The sequence below is a fragment of the Watersipora subatra genome, chromosome 2 (genome assembly GCF_963576615.1).
Source record: "Watersipora subatra chromosome 2, tzWatSuba1.1, whole genome shotgun sequence".
Classification (NCBI taxonomy): domain Eukaryota; kingdom Metazoa; phylum Bryozoa; class Gymnolaemata; order Cheilostomatida; family Watersiporidae; genus Watersipora; species Watersipora subatra.
The window spans coordinates 14,323,027-14,350,205 of NC_088709.1; the positions used below are offsets into that span (position 1 = coordinate 14,323,027).

The 27,179-nt window shown below is 36.5% G+C and overlaps 1 protein-coding gene across 14 annotated transcripts in view; it reads left to right on the top strand.

Annotated features, from left to right (window-relative positions):
* Positions 1–27,179, top strand: part of LOC137386905 (tensin-3-like) — a 73,945-nt gene that overhangs the window by 38,784 nt on the left and 7,982 nt on the right. For 2 of the 14 annotated variants that reach the window (XM_068073109.1, XM_068073124.1), the window contains 15 exons: positions 611–634; positions 4,796–5,019; positions 8,001–8,205; positions 9,835–9,978; positions 13,295–13,339; positions 14,659–14,747; positions 15,739–15,847; positions 19,069–19,170; positions 20,356–20,505; positions 21,512–21,544; positions 21,817–21,939; positions 22,577–22,879; positions 24,057–24,174; positions 24,803–25,021; positions 26,391–26,671. In XM_068073109.1, the coding sequence (XP_067929210.1) occupies positions 611–634; positions 4,796–5,019; positions 8,001–8,205; positions 9,835–9,978; positions 13,295–13,339; positions 14,659–14,747; positions 15,739–15,847; positions 19,069–19,170; positions 20,356–20,505; positions 21,512–21,544; positions 21,817–21,939; positions 22,577–22,879; positions 24,057–24,174; positions 24,803–25,021; positions 26,391–26,671 (2,169 nt within the window). Of the gene's footprint in view, positions 1–610; positions 635–4,795; positions 5,020–8,000; positions 8,206–9,834; positions 9,979–13,294; positions 13,340–14,658; positions 14,748–15,738; positions 15,848–19,068; positions 19,171–20,355; positions 20,506–20,682; positions 20,734–21,511; positions 21,545–21,816; positions 21,940–22,576; positions 22,880–24,056; positions 24,175–24,802; positions 25,022–26,390; positions 26,672–27,179 lie in introns of all 14 variants that reach the window. The other 12 variants (XM_068073110.1, XM_068073120.1, XM_068073115.1 and 9 more) reach the window with 11 other exon arrangements.

The following is a 27,179-nucleotide window of genomic DNA, read 5'->3' on the forward strand; positions in this document are numbered from 1 at the left end:
CACTGATTCATTCAAGAGATGCCAGAACGCCTCTGCAGTACTTTCCTTTGGATAACTAACTCATCGTGCCCGCCTTACCACTATCCAACCTGTTGCTATCTGTTGCGTGTTGTAATGCTTTCTCTATGATTTGCTGAGAGGAAATCTACTTAACCCGCTATGGTCTACTGTGTTTGTTTTCTCTGATATTTAGCGTAAAGCTTGTGGTGTAAATGTTTTTACTTTATGTCACTGACTGACCTGGAAGAATTGATATGTTTTACTGAAAGGTACTTGTTAGAAGTTGATGCAATTAGCATATGTATAGAAGAAAAAGCTTACTTCAAGTAAATTTCGTTGTTTTTCCTTTTAAAGTTATGCAAAGATTGTTGTTTGGCTCACTGCATGGAGTTGCCTCTCAGTCATAAATTCAAGGAATTACTGTAGTTTTCAACATTCATCCAATGAGAACTCTTCACTTTTCTGTTGCTTCATTTCTGCAATGGGAGAGGTTTGCATAACTGCTGGTCTAGCCATCCTTTGGAACAATCAATCACGCCTCTCGTCAGCAATTACGCTGCCGACTGTTGGAGTATAAGTTTGCCAAGTAATGAATTGGATATATATTTAGGATCTATGGCGTCCATCCTAAACAGTAAGTTGCATGGTCAATGGGTATGGGATGATCTCTACTGGTAGATGGGTATCACTGGGATTGAACTTTATGATTGCTACTGTAGACCAATTATAAGTTGCGTCTACTTGTGCCGCTGGTGGTGGAAGTAGAACATGTTTGCTCAACAAGTCTTGCTTCTGCTTGCTCTTTTTGTTATGCAACTGATGAGTCAGAGTATTCGGTTTACACAACTCTATGACACAAGTTGATCATATTGTCTCCTACTTTGAGAAGTCTTTCTATGTCTGCTTGTTTGTGTAGTGATCAAACCCGTGTTTGTTTGCTATGTATATTTTATTATTCTGAACAAGGTCATGTTATAAATAGGCACAGAAATCAATCATAGACTGAATTAACAGTGCGCTAGCAAGAACTATAGCCTTAGTTCTTCTTTGTGATGGCTATGCGGAAGCTGGGGTCGACCTTATACAATGTTAAAAAAAACTACTGCTCAGAGCTCTTACTTTTCACTGTTACCATTCGAGTTGAAGTTCTATTTTAGTTTAATTAATGAAGTAATTTTGATACAATAAAATTATTTATCTGAAAGTTTCGTAGAGTTACAATGCAATCTGTAGATAAAATGATTTACACTCTTTGCTACAGAACTAACTTAGTGTATCTCTATATTAATGTAGAATTTCTGCAGTCTAGTAACACTCTCAGGATCTGAATACGTTTAAGTTTATTGATTCCAACCTGGTTCACAAAAGATAAACTAAATTGTGCTTTGACTGTAAACTAATACACGACATGAATAAGAACATTCCGAAACATAGAGATACCTACCGTGTGCTGCCAACAAAATTTTTTCCTTGATCATAGTTTGCCTTATTATTGGACCGATAAGCGCTTTGAACGTGGTAAACTGCATCTCTGTGCTGAAACTGATATTTGCCAATTTAAAATGAGTTTTGAATTGATTAAACTTTCATAATCGCCTATATTTGAATTAACGTTTTAAATATTCCTAAAATTTATAATTTATTGACATGCAGCTAATTATGTAAATGGTGTTGACAATGAGCACTATTTTGAAAAAGGTTTTTCAGATGAATTAATATTTCACAAAAGTACATGAAAACAAATCTCCCTGTCATTCAGGCTCACCTGTATTGAAAGGTATGATCTGCATAGGTTTCTGTTCTGCCACAAAAGCTGTGCAATGTGGAGTTTGTGTGGAAGAATTATTGATTCTGGAAAAAAATGGAGTTGCTACATTAACTTTGACTCAAATAAATTTTGCGTTAAACCTCTTATCATCAATAGTTTTTAAATTTGTGCTAAGTTTAGATGATCTGTGATTGTAACTTTCCCATTTTTATAGAGCTGATGTTCAGAAGACAATTTGAATTGACAAAAATTTAATGCATTAAAAATGATAAAAAAGATGGCCCTGAACTGACATGATGATAAAAAAGATAAACTGGAATAGGAATGGCGGAATTAAATCCGTATAATTTGTAAAATTGATCATGCTGAGGAATTATTGCTCATGAAAAGAATCGGCCTGAGAAGAAAGAAAAAGTTGTGCAGAAAATGTGATCGCATGTCGCAAAGGAATAAAAATGGCTAACAATATGCAGACAGCTGAGACCGAGTCATCTATTTTTGCTACTGACCTTGACATACCATTCTCATGACCTCAACAGTTATTGCTTCGATATTCATCAACTCCCTGTATGAGATGTCACGGTTAGGATTTAAAAGAGATCGATGTAGTGAAGTTTCATAGACTAACTGATAAATAATGCAACTTAACGTGTAACCAAGACCAACTTTTGCGAAGATGATGAAAGTTTGTTAAGAAAAAGCCTATTGCCTCTAACATACTTATGATGGCTGTCATAACAAATCTGGTGTGACGCAAGGTTTAATAAGTAAACATTCTGAAGATGGTTTCCTCTATGGACTATGTAGTAGTCTCTCTGGCTGTAGACTTCTGAGTCATTGCTCTGGAATCGCTACCAAAATTATTACTTTAGCTTTGATCAGTATCAGGTAGCTGTGAGCGGCTTACACGCATTTAGTGCAGGTCAAAACAATCTTGATTTGTGTGTCAAGCTTGGCTAACTGCGCAGCTTACTACTATCGAACATGATGAATCTAAAAAACTCTTTACGATTGGTTTACGCCTGTCAGAGTATAGAGTGGTATTTAGTAGTACTATCGAATGACAACTTTAGTTTTAGCAGTTGGTAATCATTTTCCAAAGCACAACAGATATATATTACCACTGATTATTGTTCTATGCTAGGTTTGATTAGCAAAAGCCAAAAATAAACAAGTATAGGTTGAAAATTGCTGGTATAAAGAAATAATTTAGCTGCCAACTTTTACTATGACATGTGTGCTGCAAGAGACAAATTTGATAAGCAAGGAAACGTCTGGAAAGAGATGTAAGCTGACTCGCAATTGAATGAGTGTGCCATAGATGAAAAGGTTTTGTAAAAATATTAGGGCCAGTCGCCGCTTTTTTGTTTTAAAGGCAGTTTTATCAGCGATCAAGTGCTGTTTTTATTCACAATCACAATTGAAGAATGGGATTTTTATCCTTCAGTCCTATATCATGATAGACAGCGAGCAAAGAGCTATTAACCCTCAATGCGTAGTATGTCCATCAAGAATAGCATTATGTCATTCATAAAGCTCACATAAAACGTATTATAGGCTCTCAGTTTATAATATTTAATTAGAGGTTTGAGAGTTATAATTATAAGTCAGCTTGTGGTGAATCAATCAATTGCTGACCATAGTAAACTATTAAGTGTTTGAGAAGTACTGCTATAGAGCATCTAAAGAGTTAAACATATTTGTCATAATCACGATTTGTTTGACAATGAATATTGTTAGGACATTTGTATAAAAACAACCAGTCCATTAAAACAAAGCAGTATGGAGTAAAATGTTTTATTTTGCTATAAGCTAATGATTTAGTATGTTCCACCACATCTTTACTATCATAATGCTAGAAACAGATGCATACGTTGCGTTTAATTTCATTTATAATCTTTACTATAATAAGAGCTGTATCGAGTTGTTTGTCCGAAGCTACGCGAAGAGTGCTACGAAAAATATTCTACTACAAGTGAATCAAATCTAAATAGCTAGATTCGGATATTCGTATTCCGAGCCAAGCGCACTAAGATCTGCACCCCTTTTCCACCTTTCTACATTTTTGAATAACTGTGCACACTTAATACACATGACAATGTTTCATTGCGCACCGAATAGCCAGGGTCCTAGTATGATATGATATGTCACTAGCACTAACACTTCAATGATCAGCAAAAGAAAATATTCTTTCAAGCGCCTTTACATGTTTCACAATCCAGTGCCACACGCGTATTGCGAGTCATGCTTCACACTCCGGTGTCACACGCGTATGGCGGTCATGCTTCACACTCCAGTTTCGCATCACTATGTGATTATCAATTCTCTGGCATATGGGCATTTTTAGCTACTATGTAGATAGAGATGTCATGGCATGCGTTGATGCCTCACCTGTTCTGCCGTGTCAATATACTGGCAATAGACGTTCATTGAAAAAACAAGGCTTCAGGTAATAGGGTTCTTTTTGTGCTGTCGCTTTTCGAATGCTGATGACTTCGGAGATACTACCAGTTAGCTTATAGATTTCTCTAGTTTACATTATCAGGCCTGGTCATATCATAACACATGCTATTCCGTCTTCCCAACCACTCAGGCTGCTCTGTTGGTCATAATTGCACCCACCTTCCTCTGTATCATAATTGTCTTGCTTGCTAATTAATACATGTTCTTTACTACTACCAGCTGCCCCTCCACGGTTAAGTTACTTCTTCACTATATACTCTCTCTTTATTGGACTACATATCTTTCTTAAACTATGTAGTCACAACTTCAACAAGTGATCTAAATACTAGGAAGTAGAAAGACAGGCTGCCGTCATATGTATATTTTACTGACCTTTGTTAAACTCACAAAAACAAGAGACAATCAATAGATAACTTAGCTATTATCATAGCCCTAATTTTATTTAGAATCTAAATACTTATGTACAATTTAAACAGCCATTGATAGCCTTTGTTCTTTCTGCAAAAACACATTGCTTTAGCATGAATTTTTTAAAAATAATCATGATCCATACATTCACTGCAGGCAAAGAACAGAGTGATCTGGATGAGATCTTAAGGGAACTACTCGGAGAGTCCCACTCCAGTACAACAACCACAACAACGCGCAGTGAGAGAGTCAGCAGTAATACAGATGACGCCTTTGTGCGTGAGCGACAACAGTACAACAACCCAGATGGCTCAACAACGACCATCGAGAAGCGAAAGTACAAAGCACCAAATGTCACAGAAAACGTTACTATCAACAAGGTAAGCTGCTTGAGTGACATAATTTGACTTGATTGATGAAGAATAGATTTTTTACTGAAGGAACTAGTTAAAGCTGACTTCACTCTAGTCTGGCATCAGCTACCAACCCCTTAAAGATCATAAAGTATGGGATAATGGAGTAGGACACCAGTTTCCGTGTAGTTGAAGCTAAGGATTTCTCTCGCCTACCCATTGTTATATCTGGCCGCTGTTGATTACGTTGTTCAAATTTGATTTCGGCAGCTAATAAAGAGCTTGTCATCAGTTTCCTAGGAGTACATTTTTAGAACATCAAAAAAAGATAGTTTCTTAAAAAAAATATAATTTGAACAATTTGACTTTAAAAAACAACTTTTAAACGACAAAATAAAACAACTTTTTATTACTGAAAAATAGATATATTAATTCGAGTGTGAAGGTTAGATTTTGATAATAGAGTTGTGTTTAGAAACACAGCATGTATCATCTTTAACAAGCAATCATGTTACCAATACATACAGACACATGAGGCAAGTTTTTCAGCAAATGTAACAGTTTACATCTGAAGTCATTGCAATTATATATTCGCTTCCGGCAGCGAAGGGAACTTTGTTATGGTAACTTATGCACCATTTAATTAAAGTAAGCATTTAAAAAAATTTTGCAGAATGTTTTGTTTTAAATTTGATCCTCTAGAATTTGAATTGAGATTTTATAATCACTGCGTTAAAACAGATGTTTTTCAATGTTATGACTTTGTGTAAACGCTTGCAGTCACCAAATCTGGCATTTTAGTTAATCCATCATTAATACACATAATTGGATTATTTCTGTAGAGTATATTTAATTTATTTAATTTTGGTTGTGTCAAGCAGACATTACAACTTAAGCCCAAAAGCTTGCAACTGAAAAGGTTGGATCATGCTCAATTCGCTTCGACCAATCGCAGCCAAAGCTCAATTTTTATTGGACGACTCAACAGTATCGAATCCAGTATTTAATTAAATTTTCACAAACAATCGATTCAATAGTGGTTCAAAATGAGACAAATGAAATTACACAAAAACAAGGTAATTTTTCTTAGAAACTTCAGTTTCTTTGGCTGAAACATCGGTACTTTGGCAGTTTCAGATCAGTTGTAATGTGGTCACCCCTTTAAGCATATCAGCTCTGGTAGTTTGTTTACATTTTCCACATAATTTTCATACGATTGCTAAACAAGAGAGCTGAAAACTGCCAGATTCCATTCATAACATTGCATGTTAATTTCAAGTCAGAACTAAGTGGTCCCAAACTACTTCAGGTTATAAACAAGACTGAAGCATTTCTGTATAGGCTATGACTAGTCTTACAATAATCTCATCTATGTATGAGAAAAAGTTTTTATTGTACTCATCAAGCAGGCAAGCTTTGAGTCGTTTCTTTAGTAATTTCACAATACGCTGTATCAACCCTGTATTGCTACTGCAAATGCTTATGTTCCAATTTTGAGAGCTAATTTTAGTCTTACTTGCAAGGTTTAATAATGGTTAGTTGAAGAATCATAGATGTAATCTATAGATGTAATCTGAGAGTTCTAGCTAAATTTTTACACACTCTCTTTTGAAGTCTTAAAAAAGTCTTTCATAATTTCAACATGGATTCTGTTCCTACACTGGTATAGCATACAGAATTGAACCAGAATGGCAGTAAATCGTGTCATGTGAGATATTTGAGCATACGCAAATAGAGTGCCATGTTCGCTGGTCCTAGGTAATGCCATCTTGTTTTACAGTTTGAAATCTTTGACATTGCGCAATGAGCCCTCAGCGGCGAGCATGTTATGTTTGCGTGTGTGGTCTCCTCATTTGTATGTGTGGTCTCTATAAACCAAATAGTTTAGTTTGGGTTTTAATTAATCTAATATTGGTTTATCAATGAGAAATAGTTAGCGACTAGAATTAGATATTGAATATCTAAATATTGTGTCATTATACCAATACCGCATAAAGCATTAGTTTACACAAAGTGAACGCGATGAATGGAGAGAGTCCCGTGTGGGCAGCGGCCTGATGCAAGTGCACGTATTATGACTCCACTGAGTAATAGCTTCATCTATGTTCTATTGATTGCTTTCCTCTATATCTCTGCCGTATTTGCTCTGCACTTCCACCTCTAGAAGATATTAAGACTAGGAGTCATTCTACTGCCTGCTATCAATAATTGCCCTCCAGGTGATGCGAATCTCTTCTCTTACAGTCAAGCGAGGAGAGACTGTCATTAGTTGGGAGAGGCAGCTAGTAATACCCTACAATCAATGGAACAACGATATAAATATATTATCCTGTTATAGGTTGGCATTTACTGCTCAGTGTCTTTACATAGTTATTGGCTGCTCGCTTCATTCATATTTATTTGAGAGCTGATCTCATTCTGGCGATGTGACTATAACTTGGACCTGATGAGAAACTCCAAGTAGTTTGTGCTCCTATATATTGAACGAAATACACGAAAATGTGAAAAATATTTTTCCCAAAACAAAAATCACTATTACAGACTGATGGAGCGATAAACACACATCACCATTACAGACCGATATAACAATAAGTATTATTGTTATATCTTATCATTTTCTTATCATAATTTGATTTTTACACTTGAATTGAAGAAAGACTTACATTGGGAATTTGGGGAATATATAGAACCATATCAATCATTAAAAAAGCATTTTACAATGGCTATTCATTTAATGACATTATAAAAAATAAAACTTACTTTTTATTTTAAAATTATATTACAATACTTATCATAGCATTATATAATATCATTTATTATCATGCTATATACTTCTGTATTACTTAATCACTACACACTTATTATGTTGATTAATATTATTATATATATAATTATTATTATTATAGTATTAACTTATTGTTTATTATTCTTTTTTATTTGAGGCTTCAAGTTAACGTTTATCTATTCTAGTTACTACAGTTATGCTTATGGTCTATGGTTTTTGGTAGACATCAAGTCGCAAGATGCATACAACTACACAAAATGGTTCAACAGCCCCAGATATTGACAGCAGCGGTCTTTCTTGGCTTCAGCAACAGCAAATCAAACTGAATCAGCGTCAACAGAAGTTTGACGAAACCGACAGCGCTGAACCACAGACCTACTATTCACAGAAAGACATAATTGTAAACCAGCAACCTGTGGCCTACACCGGTAAGTAATCTTGTAACAGGTACAGTGCAGTATTTGCGAGGTAGTTTAGGCTCACAGGCTATATCTGTGTGGTATTGTCTATAAAAATATTTTACATGCCTATGTCTAATAATATGGACAATGGGAGTAACCGCGTTGATTTGTGATGGAAAACTATTTTTATGAGTGTTTCCCACATAGGCTATTTAGCTTCTGCCTTCAAACACGCCGACTCTTACCTTCTGAGCGTATCTAACCCAGTTAAACTTATTTAAAGTGTAATCAAAATTTTAGCTTCAAGTACCTTACTTGTTTGCTCCGTGACCTCTTTACCCTCACTGTGACCTCTTTACTCCCACATTACGTCTTTACCCCCACCGTTACCTCTTTACCCTCACTGTAACCTCTTTACCCCCACTGTTACCTCTTTACCCCCACTGTTACCTCTTTACCCCCACCGTTACCTCTTTACCCCACCGTTACCTCTTTACCCCCACCGTTACCTCTTTACCCCCACCGTTACCTCTTTACCCCCATCGTTACCTCTTTACCCCCACCGTTACCTCTTTACCCCTACTGTTACCTCTTTACCCCCACTGTTACGTCTTTACCCCCACCGTTACCTCTTTACTCCTACCATTACCTCTTTACCCCCACCGTTACCTCTTTACCCCCATCGTAACATCTTTACTTCAACCGTTACCTCTTTACCCGGTTCGTAACATCTTTACCCCCACTGTTACCTCTTTATCCCACCGTTACCTCTTTACTCTCACCGTTACCTCTTTACTCCCACCATTACCTCTTTACCCCCACCGTTACCTCTTTACCCCCATCGTAACATCTTTACTCCAACCGTTACCTCTTTACCCCCATCGTAACATCTTTACCCCCACTGTTACCTCTTTACCCCACCGTTACCTCTTTACTCCCACCGTTACCTCTTTACTCCCACCATTACCTCTTTGCCCCCATCATGACCTCTTTACTTTCACCGCTCTGTTGATCATGTTCCTATACAATAGACTTCATTTCTGTACAGGACTGTCATATAGTGTACTATCTTATGTACATGTGGGTTTAGACATTTACATGTACTCACAGATATGTACATGTAGATGTGAACATGTACATGTAAATGTAGACATATACATATACATCTATACTCAGACATACTATTACATGTAGATGTCGACATGTTCACCCTGATAAACATTATTGTTACATGCGATGCATAAGAAAGCCAACTAGCAAAACTTTAATCGAGCAACTAACGAAAAAATTTGGCATAACTCAAGCCACTAATAAAGTTCAAGTCAGTCATGTAAAAGACATCGAGCTGATAGTACAACATATATGTACAATGATGCGTTGGCTCACCCCTAGCTTGGTTCCTATCGCAATAAAGTAACATCTTAATTTTTTAAATTTTTTTGCGATCACATATTCAGTTTCTCACTTCTGATTTTAAATGGAAACTACATGCAACGTCTCGACAAGCTAAAAGCAGTGCATATCAGTTAATTTACATATGAGGCACTCAAAATTTTTTTCTTCTGTGCCATGCTCAGTGGCCTACTGCTATGCTGGCACTTTTACAAGCGTCGTGTGTTATTTATATCGCTAATAGCAAACTTATCTCTGCTGCAGTACTGATAAAACCAGAAGAGGAAAAGAGGCGACAAGAGGAAGTGCGACAACAGAACGAGACAAACCTCTCTAAAAAGTCGGTAACGAATGTCTCTCACACTCACCACACGCACTACAACTTTAAGGATGCTGACGACAGTGCTGGTAAGTCGGTTTTTTAAAACGCCGCTAGCTAAACTGGTTCAGTTGTCTCTTTATGGTAGAAAGTTTGGTTGGTTTGAACTCGTCTCATACGCTAGAGTGTGTCGCTTTTAATCGCGAAGGTTTGCAAGTTTAATTTATTAGTCCCCGCTCTGATGCTGCAGCCTATTCTTACGCTATCATAACAGCTCAAGGAAATAATGAATGTTTTGAAACATGGCTGATACCATACCTTTTTATTGCTTTATTGTATGGTAATGCTGTCAGTTGTTAGAATTTTAGCTGAGAGCTAAGGTAGCCTTAGGGAAAAGTATAAACTGAACTACAGGAAGTTTGTTTAATTTAGTTCCCAGAACATTTTCTCAGTTATAAGAAAGTTTTTCTGGTCTTAGAAGTCCGATGAAGATTGACACACAACTTTAAAGTGAACATATTACATGTGTGTATTGAGTAACTAAATTTAAACAATGTCACTAAAAATTTAAAAAGCACAAACATTAAGTGTCATAAGCGAGAAATTCCACCATTTAAAAAATCTTTTGAAGTTACATATTCCTATTAATTTACGACTAGTAACCTACTAAACAGGAAGTGAAAAATAAGCGGATTGATAACATCTTATAGAAGATAAAGATAGATGGATCTGGTGCCCAGGATAAGGGCAGCTATGCTAGGAATAAGCTGGCAGCTGAGTCCCTAATTAGAGCCTCCCATTAGCAGCAGCTGATTGTTTACAGTTGAAGAATTTTCCTAAAGCTTTGAGGTTACAAGAGAAAGTCAGGCAGCCAATTAAAATGGAGTTTAACTAATTACTAGTTTTCAAGCAGCAGTCTTACTTTGGCTCATGCTGCCCCATGCTGCCTCATGCTGACCTCTGCCGGAGTTATATGAATACAGCAGAGTCACCAAATTCAGCGAATCAAAAAATGTTCTTAACGCTCCAAATCACCTAAGAAATATTTTGCTTACTTGTTCATAATAGTTCATCAACTGCAAGTTGGTATTTATTGTACCCTGACCTCTACCTGACTTGTACCTGACCTGTGCCCTTCATCTACCCTAAATAATCGCTGATGTTCAGAATAGCCTAATTTAAAGAATAGATCAAGAATAACCACCTGTTTTCAAGTAAAAAAACTGTATTCGGAAACAGCAGGTGCAAAATGTTCCAAACCTAAGAGCATATGTTGGCAATAGTTTTGTTTAGATAGCAGCTTTGTAATCATGTTACCTAGAGGAAGTTGTAGACAATGCCTCAAATAAACAGTTTTATGCAGTTTGAATTCAAGATTATGCCATTGTGACTAACTTGTTTGGTATGAAGGTTACAGCAGTTTTGTAATGTTTCTCCCTCCTGCTTCTTCATTTAACAATTAACCAATATAAAAAAATATTTATTAACCTATTTAATTCTATATTAATACACAGTTTTAGTCGGTAAAAATAAGGTATGTTGATTATTTTCTTATGGCATCCTAGGAACACTGAAGTCTTTAAACTTAGTGAATTGTAACCTATAAACTTGATTTTGCTATAACCTACCTTGGTAATTTCACCATTGACATTGTCAGAGCATTTGAAATAATGTTACTTTCACAGTTGATATTGTGAGAACACCCAAAATTTTACCTACACAGTTGATATTGTTGAAGCACTTATCATATGCTAACACAGTTGATATTGTGAGAACACCCAAAATTTTACCTACACAGTTGATATTGTTGAAGCACATCATATGCTAACACAGTTGATATTATCAAAGCAGAAAGTTAAAACACCAGTTGATGAATAAATAAAAATAGTGATTAGATATAACAAGTATAAGTACTTCTTTTGTTGTTTTTGAATAAGATTTTGACAAGGCGCAAAACAAAATTTCACACTAAAAGCACCAACAAATTTGGTTTGTAACTAGCAGATTTAGTAAAGCAAATAGCAATCTTAAACTTGTTCAGTTGTCATGCTTTGGGATCACTTCATTGCATGCGCAACACATTGTGTAAAACATTGTATTTATACAATCCACACAGCTTGTTATTATTCCAAACCACCAGCCTGAGAACGCATGGATACGTCTGAGATGTTTTATGGGAGCATTTAGTACAAGGATAAGTAAAAATATTTGCTCTCGTCGTCAGCGAGATAGTCAAATCACGCCGTGATCTTTTGCCGTTTCCACGGCTAGTAGCAATATTGTATAGTGGTTGAGAGAGAAAAAAGTAAGAATACATGAGATGCTGTCCGTGAGGTAATTTTAGCAGCTTCAAATAACATGGACTGTTAATATTTCCTGAAGCTGATTCAAACTAATTACACCAAATCAAGGAACAAATTCTATTTTTGTTTCTTGGTTTTTACCAGCTAACATTTTTCCCTGCTAGTGTTTTCTAATAGTCTAGAAAGAGAACTTAGTTCGCTTTCTCATAGTCTAGAAAGAGAACTTAGCTGTCGCATGTAATACATTCATTTCACGTAAGTCGAAAAGAGTTGAAAATCTGCAACTGTCATGTAAAAACAAAGACACAAACCATGGAAGATCCATGAATAGGGAAAAATCTAGAAATTAAAATGGCTAGCTATAGCCACACATATGAAGTCTTGAGAACGCTATTTGAATGAGTAAGTTCAAGAACCTGCTACAAATAGCTTCTCTACTCGGCGCTCCTAATCAGTAGACACCCGATACCAGCCCCGGATATGGCAGGATAAGATCTTAATGAGCACATTAAAAGCAGTAGCGTTAACTACTGGCCAAATAGCAGCTGCTACGAGGTTGTACACGATTGCTGCTTTGTTCAAGCGTTTGCCACGTGTGTTGTGCAAGGTTTGTGTTGGCAGGGTGAGGCTGTTTAGCGAGCTTTGGAAGGGTGCGCTAGCATAATTATGTTGTGGCTTTTCAGGTGTGTCTGCTAAGCATTGACCCTACCTCGGCAGCAAAGGAACAAGAATAGCTTGTATAAAAACCATGTGCCCTAAAGGCCTTTATACTCTCGTGCTTCTCCTCTAATTATTTGTCTGTGACATCACGAGAATTCATGGAGGATTACATTTCTTAAAAGATTTGCTTAGGGCGTTTTATTTATTTGCTTATACATGTAATTATTAGTGAGTCATCATTGTGGTTTTGTGAACAAGTCAAGTTGTGCATACATTCATTAGTAGGAAGACAATTCCAAATTAACAATTAACAAGTTTCCAATGTTTAACTTTTCTTTAGACCTGTATGCTAATCGAGAATGCTGTCATGCAGTGTGTTGCTGTTTGCTTTAACAATGTATTTTGGAGTTTTCTGCTACGTGCTGGGTTTTCCTCTATTTAGCTAATGGCAATGCCGAGTCCTCACAAATGCTACAAACATTGGAAGGTATGCTTGCTCCCTTCTCTTTTACTCTTATGCTTTCGCTTGCTCGTTTTCTGTTACCATACTAACATTCAAATCTTTGCGTAATGTTGACAAGCTTTAGATGTTTTCTTTCAGAGATTTCTCTCACTGTTGAACTTTCATCAGCGCCACATAATTCTTGCCAGAGTTTTCAAAATAAATATTGAGAGCGTCTTTGTTTTTGAGCTGCACAAGCACCGGTGAGAGGAAATCAGTTGACTCACTCACCGTATCCATTTGTCTTGCTATGCTCTGAGCTCATGTTTAGTTAGTCTAGTTCTTGGCTCTTAGTTTAGCAACCAGCTTGTAATCTCCATCTCTTGCTCTACCACACATGATTATCTATACTTTGCGCATGTATTTGTGAATTGCATCTGATATTACACTCTAGCTCTGTAACCGTATCATTACATTGCTACATGCATCATTTGGACCCTCGGCAGCTCCTTGAACCCCTGTGAGCGTATCATTTAATTCTAATATGTAAGCATATCACGTAAGCATACAATGTGGGTGTATTTTGTATGCATATTGTTTACATACCAAATCGGCATACAGTGTAAGTATACTGTAAGCATACCATTTAAACACGCCGTTTAAGAATACTATGTATTGTACATACAATATGAACATACCACATTGTCATACAATGTACATATATGGTGTAAGCATACTGTGTAAGCATAGCGTGTAAGCATACTGTGTAAGTATAGCGTGTAAGCATACCATATAAACATACCTCACAGCTCACTATTAGCAGTCAGCACATACCTATCTCAAGCTGGAGCAGTTAAATGACTTAAATGACGAGTACCTTGTACAATGGGAAGATGAAATAATTATAGTCTACCCTTGATCTCTTCTTACTAAAAACCAATTTTGTCACCATTTTTGTTTTGTAATCGTTTTCAACAGTTTGAATTTAAAAATTGTGAAAATGATAGTCACATATGTTATAAAATGGGCAATATAAATTTTGGTATATCGAATTACAATGCCTAACTAACTTAACATTTAAAATATGGGTAAAATTTTCCTAGTCCTCAGAAAGCTGGTAGATTCTAGAAGTTCATGTAACAATCTTTGTTATTCATGTCTGTGGCATACCTCTAATGCTGTTTAACAGGTTAGATGCAGCATGCAATGTTTCCTTTAACTGTTTGTCGCGTATCATTTACTATGTCTAGGATATACGCTTCATAGTTTATTAGGTATTATCCAATGTAATATTTTGTATGTATTTAAAACCATGTTTTATGCCATGCTCTGCATACTATAACATGCACTATGTAATATTACAGAACAGAGAAACAAAATCAAACAGCTCGAGGATGAACTGCGAAATGTGAAGCTTAATCTTCAGCAGGCAACAATCCAGAAACAGGAAGAGGTTCGTTTCTTTTCATTTTCTGATTCGGAGCGTTCTTACCAATGAACTGTCAGTTTGTCAGCATTTACTGTTTGTAGTTTACCTGCGCTAAGCTAACTTAAGCTTGTTTCCTGTTTCTTTGAGAAGAGTTGCTAATTCATGGTGTCTAGAGATCAGTTGGGAGAACTCTCATTGTTAAGAAGTGATTGAAACACGCTCTATGTGAACACTCCATTAATGAGGGTCTTCAGTTACCAAGCTAACAGCCGTTCACGCCGTGATGCTCGGTGTATGTCAGAATCATGGGCGATGCGATTTCTTCTCATGAAAGTAATTGGTTTATTGTTTCTGCGAATTGAAGAGCAGGATAGATGAGTGCATTGTTACGCTTCCTGCTCCCGTTGCTGTTAGGTCATTAAGCAAACATTTCACACTAGCCATCATTAGCGTTTAATGAAGTGTAAACAACAATTCCTTTGGGGCTTTCCTTCTTATATAATACTCGCTTGTAACATGATTATCTATTAATTATTACTATGGAAAAAGATTTAGACTAAGTTTCAAGCGCTGGTCAGAGGTCAGTCAACCCCTTCCTCTAATCATCACTTTCTGTCTCATGTTTTAATCTAATCAGCCATTGCTAAAGGCGAATGTGTCGTCTGTGTCGTCGCTTGCAAATACTCCTTGTGCATGTCTAAGCAACGTCTGCCTCAGATAGGCTCACACCGAAAAATACAGTTTAAATTTTAAAAGAATCGGAGTCTGTAATGGATAGTAATGGATACCACATGTAGTCTTGTTGAGGCTGACCGTCTTTCGAGTTAACGGAATGACTACGATGAGAGGCATGTGTAAGTCAGATAACGAGGAGTACAGGAGACTTGAGGAAATCATGGAGGAGATGTCTCATCTTCTTGTCACGCAGACGGTAAATGTATTCTATACGGCTTACAGGTAGCTGTTGTTCAGACATGTATTTGGTATCGTTCATTGCTTGTTCCGACTTTTCTAGCGCAAGAAGGTAGCGAGCAAACCTCCACGGCCGCCCAAACAGGAACTTGAGGAAGAAGAAATTCTCTCATTCAAGCCAGTTGGAATAGCAAGCTTAGAAAGTGGTACAGGTATGTGCAACCCATCATAGCTGCATGACTTTCGCTTAAGTGAAGTATCTCTCTAGTATCTTTCCCTATCTTTAATCTGTTACTAGCTTCGAAGTTCAGACTAAACAATTTATAGATGTTACATAATCGTTTAACCAGCACAGTTTTGTGATGATTTCATAATTTATTATTTACTAAAAATTATTTATATTCAGATACAATTGTATTTCCTTATTAAAGAATAGAGAAAGCATAATATTATTATGATTTATTAGTTATCTTGAGGTGTTGACTGATGTTCTAAAAAAAGAATCAAGGAGATTGACCCCCTAGAAGCTGAGATATAGACAGCCAAACACAGGTCTACCTAATAAAGAATCAGAGGAAAACCCTTCGAAAATCCCGAAAACTATGACGTATAAAATCGACTTAATGGTCATGTGCCGGAGTTGCGCACCCTTACCGCCGTTACTTATAATGATTGTTTTGGCTACGAGATGTGAAACGCTTCTCGCGATAGTAAATAATTTACATACTAGCTCTGGTTTCTCAGGAAAATCATCCAAACATTGTGTGGTAAAGGCATTTGCCCACAACCCCTCGTCATGATTTTTTTAAAGCAGAAGAGCAGATTTTGACTATTGTGCTTCAAATTTTAACTCGATCTCCACGGATATGCTCCGAAGATCATCTGTTCAACGAATGGCGCGTGTATAGTCTATATGCGATATCCGCGATTGCAGTTTTTTTAGAATACGAAATAGGAATGGGACTTTTTGTTCCTTCATCATTTTTCTACTGTGTATCTACTGCAGCATTCAGTTGATTTTCATGATTATCGTCACTATTAACAGACTGGAAGTTCACTACAGCCATAATCTTAAAAAGACTAACTTGACCGTGCTGCTCTTGCTATAAGAAAAGAAAACGATAACTTTTGCTTTGATTTTTCTATTGATCTATTATCTTATCTATGATTATTTTTTATGATTTATATAATATTCATAATGCATATTATACAAAATAATAATATAACTGCGTATAGAATAAATGATGTAACTAATATAATTTGTAGAAAATTCCAAATGATAACCGAGATTGATTTAATTGATTCTATTTATTAGCTATAGTTAAAAAATCTGAACAACGCTAAAGATGAGTCTGAATAGGGAAGCTAAGTAGGAGAACAACAAAACTGAGCTGAACTAGCAAGATAGCGAAATGTTGCGAAATAATAGATGCGTGTAATTATTTTATGCTAAAACTAATCTACACGTCAGAGGGACTGGTTCGGAATTCTAGGAGCGATGATTGTTAGGCCCAATTTGATTGTTCTATACTTCCAGGGATTAAACCAATTAAAACGCCGTGATTGTTATAGGAGAGCGCATTAGTTGGCTTAATTGACCAATGACACACAAGTCGATTTCATACGTCATATATTGATGATTACCAAAACACTTTTGTTTTTTGGTAGACCTGTGTTTGGCTGGCTATATCTCAGCTTCTGGTTGGTCAATCTCCTTGATTCTTCTTTTAGAACATCAGTCAACACCTCAAGATGAATAATAAAGCATAATAATATTATGCTTTCTCTATTCTTTAAGGAACTTTTCATTATTCAGAAGCAAGAAGTGTAAAAGAGTATATTGTAGCGACTGTTAAAACATGAATAACTCTCTATAAGTTTTCTGTAAACCATTTGCTGCCCACTGCGTCAGCAGCAGCAAATGGTGTGAACCGAGCTGAGGGGATCTCATCATGTAATGAAACGTTAAGAGAAATTTGTAACAAATATTTCATAGGAAAGATGAAAGATTTGTTGAAACTTTCTCTTCACAAATATCATAGCGTGTTTGGGTAATTCTAAACACATTCAAAGGACATTTTCATGATTACATTTTTTTTGCTGCGTACTTTGGTTTTAGAATTGATGTGTAGTTTTATTTGCTAACATCTCATTTTATTATCAATATTATACATATATATTATACATATATATTATACATATATATTATACATATATATTATACATATATATTATACATATATATTATACATATATATTATACATATATATTATACATATATATTATACATATATATTATACATATATATTATACATATATATTATACATATATATTATACATATATATTAAACATATATATTATACATATATATTGTTTAGTGATGTTTACATAATATTTATATAAAGTTCTTGCCAGGGTAATCTAACAAACTCTAACTAAACTTACGTTTAGTCAGACTAGATGGATCATATTAGCAACAAAACCATTTTATCGCTGCCTGTTCAGTTACTGGCACTGGCACAAAATTTATTGGGGCTAGTTCATAATGTTGTTTGAATGTTTATTTTAAGCTGTTAGTTTTGTGGAAGAGATTTTTCAACCGCCACTTAAAAAATTTTTGGAGCTTCCGGTTCCATCTTCGGGCTTTTAGAGGCCGTAATAAACAAAGCCAATAACCACCTTCTTTCACAATTACGAAATAAAAACAGTTAGATTTTACCTTAGCCAGTCAACAAGTTTTTTTGTTGACTAGCTAAGGTGAAGATTTGTCAAGATTTTGTTAGCCAATCAACAAATATTGTTGGCTAAAAACGTCTTAAAGATAAACTTGTGAAAAATTTTAGTAGATTTTATCAGAAAGTATCAGTATTTTTCTACCATTTGAGATTGTTTTTGATGTTTGAGGTGATCTGACTGCCAGGATGTTTCAGATTAAAATCGACAAGATTAAATCGATGGTTAAATCACCCAGATCAAATGAAAGTGTGATTATCATGCTTATAGTTGCGATGAGACACGTAACGCTGCAACTTGAACACGATAGCCAATATCATCTGAAACAGCGACAGCAACTAATGATATCATTCCACGATTAAGTTTTGTTGATTTAAATTTTTAAACATCCTGGCAGTCAGATCACCTCAAAAATCAAAAACAATCGCAAATGATAGAAAAATATCGATACTTTTTGATAAACTTTACTAAAATTCTGTGTAAGTTCATCTTTAACATCTCTACATTGTATATCTTATTAGAAGCAATTCCCTTGCTTTTGCTTCGATACGCTGGTTCAATTATAGAAGAGAAGCATGTTTACTGAATTCAAATTCATAGCTTTTCTTATTTTGCTTTGTTAGCTTATAGCATCACTTGCTTTTAGCTTTAGCTTATTAAAACAACCCGGGTTTCATCTTAGATTATGTTTGGCAGGAGCAACCCTTCCCCGTGTGGTCAATATTCCAACTCCTGATGAGGAGGAGGAAACACTGAGTTTTAAACCAGTAGGTTTGAACACCCTTGATAGCGGCGCAGGTAAGTCTCCGCTATTAATGTCCATTCCTCTTTTGCGCACCGACTGCTTCTATAGACTATTTATATTGAGCCTGTATTAAATAACACTGAGATCTCTGGTTCAGTTTGTTTGTGTCTCTGGAAATTTCCTCTTGAAAGGGCTTTGCCTGTAGTTTGAACAATGAAAGTCTCATATACAGATTTCCAAAGACTGTTCACTGAGAATTTGGCTACCTATAATAGACATAGATTGCCAGCTGCATTTGCTGCAAAACTGCGTACCAGATCAATCCATTTGCACCACGATTGTGACCGACCAAAAAGTGGTGACATGTTTCGTTTAGCCAATGAAGCGCTGGCCTTTTGTCAGCTAAACCTAAATACTAACCTTGCTCATTGTAACTACCATTTATTATTTAGCTTAACAATAGGACATATTATGCTCAATTTATTATTATTATTATTTCATAAATTAGGAGTCATCATATTGTGGTGTAACATTGTACGATAGTACAATGTCATAAGGGTGAAGTACACCGTAGATGAAACAAGAGGTGTTATGAAATACTTTTACTAGTAACAGACTTGCAAAAAGGGATCTACAACGTGCTAAACTTCTTGTCTTTAACATCTATGCAAATCAATTTTTACTGTGATGTTTGTAATATAATTTGTATATTTTTTTATTTAGTATTTACCTTAAATATTTTGATTTTATACAGTTTTTAATGTAAATAAATTTAAATTACTTTAAAGCAACTAAGTTTTTACTACAAGTCAAACTACTTTCTTTCAAGTTTTATTCGGGAACCTAGTTTGGTAAGACAAGATAACTAAACGCGATGAAGCAGTGGAAGGAAATATTAAGCACTCATAAGAAATATAAATATGCTGACAATCACTGTTAATGTTAAAATTCATAGATCCATCGGCAGATTCGGTCCTTACATCTCCCATTTTCCCTAGTCTCTGAAAAATTACGTTAACTTCTACATAATATGTGGACAAAAGCTTATAATAGGGACGAAAATGTATAAAAAAGGAAAGCTTATATTATAAGGTCTTCGCTATTATTTGGTGTGTTGATAAAGTATCATGCATAATTATTTTGCAAATTTTGCATGTTTATTTTTTTTTCTTTGGAATGCTAAGTGTTTTCCAATATTTCCTTGAGAAGATTATCACAGATTTGTGGAATTAATACAGGGCAACCCTTTGTTCACACAAATACTATGAGAAGCAGCTCTGAAGGAAGATCAATGCCAGGAGCCCAAAATGGGATGATGGGTGGAGTTCAGAATGGAACAATGGGTGGTGCCGGTTATGGCAACACATTGCGAAGCCAACCGCAGTCCCGTAAGTAGCTATTCTAAGTCTCGATATATTACTATGATAAGTTAGAAACATTGGCTTTTTGTTTCTTTTCAAGTTATAGGAGCTGGTTTAAAATAAAGCAACAGACTTGGTTTATTTAAGAGACTTGAATAATTACTCTGCCTTATTGCGATTTAATCTTTGACGATTGGTTGCTAGGCGAACACCGTGTGCACTTTGATGGCAGTGATACAAAGCATTCTAGTGAAGGTAACTCTATTGCTAGATGTCAGTAGCTAGTTCTTTCACTCTCTGCCTTGTCATTTAGTTCTCTCAACTGGCTTTAGTGTAATATCATTTACCAGCTTACTACATCTCTGTCTATTTAAATACTCTACAGTATAGCGATTAAGAGTACTAGCTAAGTACTATATGAGATCGATGTTGTTTGGGCTGACATATGGACGAAAAGGTCAAGTTGGATGGTTACAGATGAACTTACACAAAATGTTAGTTGATTTCATCAGAAAGTATCAATATTTTTCGATCATTTGCGATTGTCTTTTATACTTGAGGTGATCTGACTGCCAGGATGTTTCAAGATTAAAATTGGCGAAACTTGATCGCGATTCAATTGCTCAGATCAAGTGAAAGTGGAATTATACTGTCTATAATTGTAAAAAGATCGACAGAATAGAAACACATTACACTGCACCTTGAATGCAATAGTCGGCATTTGCATGTATTTGCATTCTGAGTGTTTTAATTGCGATCAAGTTTTGTCTATTTTAATCTTGAAACATTTTGACAGTTGGATTACTTCAAACATAAAAAACAATTACAAACGGTAAAAAAATACCGGTACTTTCTGCTAAAATATACTAAATTTTGTAGAGGTTCATCCTCGAACTCTCAGTTTAACAAGGAGGTACTTTCCGTAAAGAAAAATGATGCTTTTAGCAAAACACATTCGAAGCTATAAAATTTTTGAGCAAGGCCACATGACTGGGCTTTGGATAAAACACTGCCAAGGTCATTCCTGTTGTAGTCTCCCACATGGAGGATGAGGAGGAAGCATTTGGTAAATGGTTTTAAATGCACCTAATTGTTTGATGCTTTTAATCACTGCTTACCATAATTTGTGACACCAGTATTTATTTATTGTTAAGTTCAGATGATATTTTGCCTTTTGTTTTGCAGAGGCTTTGTTAAATGATGCAACGGCATTTACACTTATTCATATTTAGTGATTCACGGAATAGGCATATTATTTGTATTACTGTTTCTACATAAAGAAGATGAATGAGACAGTTTAAGCGAAAAGGGTTATGTCTTGTCTTTGTATTTCGTTAGCATTATCGCCTACAGATTCAGCATATCCTCCGGTATTTCTATCGACTCCATCTACACCATACCAGTTTATGTCAACCTCTCCCACATCTCCCACTGTTCGGTCGCCACAATGGCGATCGCAAGGTAAACCTGCCTCGGTAGTTTTAGTGAGCTGACATTATTGCCTAATACAGAGAGTGACCCCATGGATGAATTTCATACAGTGGGAGTCGTGCTCTCACCAACAACTTGAAGTTAGCTCCTCCAGGCTGTCACACGTTAATCTTTCTAATAAATTACTCACTTTTCCAACAATGCTTGCTGATTAAAAGCTGAGGCTGATGTAGGTTTGATTATTAATAATACTAAGTACTACCCTCGGTGTCTACAAATGTCTACAAATGTCTACATAGAGCTCAGGCTAATTGTGTCTCTCGGTAGCTCTCTTGGCTTTTATAGTTGTCCCTTGAAATTCGTGTGACCCTTCTCTGTCTGTCATTAAGTGTTGCACTCCTCTTATTCGTCTCCATCCGCTGTACCTTAGTTCCTATAATCAGAACTTTTGTCGGGAGGTCCCAACAGCGTCCATTTGATGATGAAATCACTGGTTATTGTTGACGAAAATGTTTACGCATGTCATTGTCGTTGCAGATTATCGAGCTGCTATCCGTTTACTAGTCAGCTCACCAACCTTTTGAGCTCTCATGTATTTTAAGCATGCTGTTTGGCTGTTGTAACAATGTCTTGTCTTGTTTTTTGCACTGTCTACCTTTTACTGTAGCCCTAATGACCATGAGACAACTCCGACAGGCCTCTCAGCATGGCTACAATGTTCTTGGTCGATCTCATGAAAATCTTCACGGCACGATAATGTCTCCTCAACTGGGTTATCGGGGCGGAGTGCGCAAGGAGCCCTTGAGACGATATGCCAGCGCAAGCAACCTGCCTTTTAGTAATCCACCTGGCCCTATTCAGTATAGGGGATCCTCTACCAACCTAGCATCTGCTCCAGTCCTTCGGATTTCGGGTGATTTTGAGGATATGTGGAGCAGACAGCATGCTGCCGCAGGTGGTGGTGCGGCTGGTCAGCATAAAGCAGTATTTGGTAGAGGTATAGGCTGCATGCAATAGCACTGCCTTTATTTGCACGATCCTCACTGAACAGCCTCGCATGGTTCCAGCAGTCATCCGTTTCTGTGTTGTCTCCCCTTGCGATCCCGCATTGGTCTATGCCTGACACTGCATTGTACGTTATTGTTTGGGTCGGTGTTGTAGTTGTCCAATTTCTCCTTCCCATTCACAAAGAGAATAAAAAACTTATAGGGACAGTACTTCTCATCACGAATTGATGTTGAAACATTTCTGTTGGATTTGTCTGTGCAAGGGTCACCACCAGTATGATGTAGTTACTCGAGGAATTGTCTGCACAACAATTAAGTCTCGAAGTAATATCCACAATAGAAACGGGTGTTTATATTCATTGAGTGCAAGGAGAAATACTCACTATTTTGCAGTCCACATCCAATTCTGTAACAGTAAGAAGTATTCCGCTAGCCGCCACCTATAAATCTTTCAATTTTTTACAAAAAGCATTATGATTCTTTGAAACTTCTGGCAGCCCTTTGCCATAACGCTTGGGTGTCTACACCACTATGGCTGCTCCACTGACAAGGTGATCAAGTGTTCTGTAACCTTGACTAGCCCAGACATCTGTTGAAGTTCGTGTCTGTAGATTTGTTCTTCGTTGTTCTAGAACTTTCTAATACTTTTCTATACTTTAAATATTATTTCTCTTTCATATCGTGTCTTCACATTTCTGTTTGTGGTTTACCTTTTGTGGTTTCACATAGCAAATAATTTCAGATGCTTTTCATCACAGACTTACAGCTTTTTGGTCACTAAACTGCCTGTTCAGACTTGCGAGCTAACCTTTGAGCATGGTTGAAAGATTGGTTGACTGATTCACCATAATATCTCAGTTGAGTAGCAAAAGAGTGTTCTAGTGACCCGATTACAAGTCAGGAGTGTTCTAGTGACCCGATTACAAATCAGGCTTCTAGGCTTCAAGTAGAGCTTTACATTTTCCCACATTATGCTTTTCAACATAGAATAATAGCTAATACGCATTAAGTATCTCACACCTACAAGAGTGGATATTTTAGTTATGATTGATAAACCAATTAGATGAAAGACTCACCATTGACTCTACATAGCTTGAAAGTCTCTTAATTCTGGTTTCTAGTAGTTTAACTACTTTATAGATTTTGGTACGGTAACTAGCGGAGGTCCTCGGCGAGTAATTAGTGAGAACCAACATGTACAGCATTCGTACTCCACGAGTGGACAGCCGATGGTACCTGAGGGATCTATGTACAACCAGTAAGCATATCTTTCTTAGTCGATCTGATTTAGTCCGACATATGTTTGCTCATATATTTTGGCAGCTTCTTACAGCAGCATGGTTTTCATACATCTCCTTGCATAGTTCGCAGGTACATCATAATTCCGCTATGTTATGCTAGACTGATATATTTTTTACGATAGTAAATTTGACTACTTTACGATTCTACTTGTTTAGAAATTTAGCAAGGACAATCATTGGCATTGCAATTGAAAACCTAAATTGAATATATAGTCTTGACCAATATCTATTGGTTTGAGGCCCGAAATGAAAAATTATTGACCTTACTCTTGTAAATTCCTTCATGTTAAACATAATCCATATACGCCGATAAAGTTAATGCAGCAGTGCTTATTGTATAGCGTTGCGTAACACCTTAGATTGTGTTCAGTTTCAAGAAACTTACATTTTTCTTGCTACTTTGAGCGATGGCTTGGAGGTGTATGAGAATCGGATTTTCATGTAGTGTTAGTGAGTGTTGCAAGAAGGCATACGATATTGTAATGAAAGCTTGGCTTTAAAACTGTTTCGGATGCTTACTTACTCCTTAGAGAGCTGCACACTCTAACACTTAGTAGCTAGTCATATAGTAGTGCTTTGTACTAGGGGCCTTACTGGCGCTGAGGAAATGAGTAGCATGCATGGAACTATGGGTAATAGTGGCAACCAGCGACAAGGAGGATATACGACTTCTCATAGCTACCACTCCGGCATGACCCAAGGGGGTCAGACAGGTACACTGCCCCATAATCAGGCGCTTCATGTGAACACCGGTGAGAACCGGTACGCAACTGTAGGAGGCCAACAGGGCCTCTCGTCTGCTGGGTAAGTGTTGTTTTCTCAGCAGATGCCCATTATCCCAAAGCTTTTGCGTGTATAAAAATGCACTAACAGTTAGATTGCCTTAGGGCGGAAGCACACTAGAGATACCAGACACGATCGAAACATTTTGTCCTTGACATTTGTAGAAACCTCTTTTCATTTCAGTGCTTGTAATTTAAACTAGTATCCTGGCAGTATAGTGTGATGTGGGAGATCATCAAGTGTGCTGGTCAAGCACAGACTATAGTTATGTCAATTATTACTTGGAAATGTGTGAAGGTGATTGATTGGAGCAGGTGATAGGGTGTCAGACTACAGAGCTGAATGTCAGGAGTTCGAATCTTACACGATGCAATCTTTTACACCTCTTTCTGTGGCTCCAAACAAACAAATGGAAAAACACGGCTTTGTTGTTATAGTAAAAAAGATTGTATAGTTTTTCTTATTCATTATCAATAATTTTGTTCAAAAAACAATTTTAATCATAATTTTGTTATGTTTTAGCGAAACCAAGTTTTCTTATAAATCGAGCTATTCTTTTAAGTGAAGTACAGATGTTATTTTAAAATATGCTTGTCAATGATCAGCTTGTTGTTTTTGAAATTATTAGGCAAAATCATCCATCTACTCTCCATAAACGCAGATTTGCTAGCATGCACCACTAGTGTCAACAGCAAAGACTATGCCCACAAATATGCCCTCCAATTCAGTTGTAATTTCTCCAGTGTGCTTCCGCCTAAAATGTCTCCTGCTTGGTTAAAGGCTAGATTAGCTGACAATCAGAGTCTGTATCAGATCAAAACTGTTGTCTACAACAACACAGCTTCATTTGACTCAGTTTATAAGTTCATGGAAAGGCAAATATAACATTGATCATCATCAATATGGTGTGCTGCATAGTAATAAGTATTTTACATTAGATAAATTTTTTATCAAAAGGTTTTCACGAAAATCTTATTTCAGTATTTCCGATAATACAAATTTTTTTTTCAACCAATAGAAGACATTTAGAAGGCTTTTCTCAAAGTCAGCAAGTCTGCCCTGCAGCTGTAAGTTGCTTAGAGGCTGCAAACAATGCTAATTTAGCGAGATGATTATGTTAGTGTTTTGTGTGTCTTGCTTGACAGCATGCAGAGCTTCCTGTAGAAAGTTTGTCTAACTGTTAAATTCTAATTAAATAAAGGAGTTCCCACCTCAAACCTTGTTAATGTCTGCAAACCAGGAATAGTAAAACATCTAATAAAATAAACATGAGAAGGGAGTTAGATTATTGGGAGATGCCATCTAGGGAATCGGCTACACTTCAGGCCGACATCATAAAAGTGAGCTAGATAATAGGCAAACACTTTAATTTGTACTCTTCTCGTTGTAGACACGTACACTTCATAAATGGCGGAGACCATCAGTCAGGTATGCGTCACCATTCAGCGGCGACACTGCGCACAGGTGCTTCAGGTGGCTACAGTGGTGGGGGCTCAATTCATGGTACGGGACATAATACAGGTCATTCATCTGCTGTGGGTGGCAGTCTGTACAACCTGCACACCCCTTTGTCTCCTGGGGCAGCTAGCTATCGTGGTCCTTCATCTGTCTACCACGGTACTTCCTATGGCTCAAGAAGAGGCAGCATGCAAAGTCTTGTCGCTGCTTCTGGTATGTTGCTGTGTCATCTTGCTCACCTCTGTCCTATTTCTCCATAAAAGTCACTTTTGCAGTACACCGTAGATATGACCAGATATATATATATATATATATATATATATATTACTCTGTTGGCAATAATTTAAATTTCAGACAAATGTTTTTTAAATTATGCCATACAAGAACCATAAATAAAAAAATAAGGGCAACAGTTAGCCTCTAAAATCAAATAAATGATTTGATACATATAGTATTGCAAATACTTTTCTTTGCTGAGAGCACGGATATTAGCTGAAAGATTGTAAAAGCAGCTTGCAATGATATTTTCAAAGAACTTGTAATTGTTAGATGTTGCATGAAATTTGTTCACATCACATACGGCAAGTTGAAATGAGTTGAAAGCCTGTAACTGTCATGTAAAAAAAACCAGTCTTTTTAAGGAATTTTATTCTCTATCATTCCATGATTTCAAAGCAAAAATTGGTTTAACAATGGATCAAATAGCCTAAGCTTCATCACA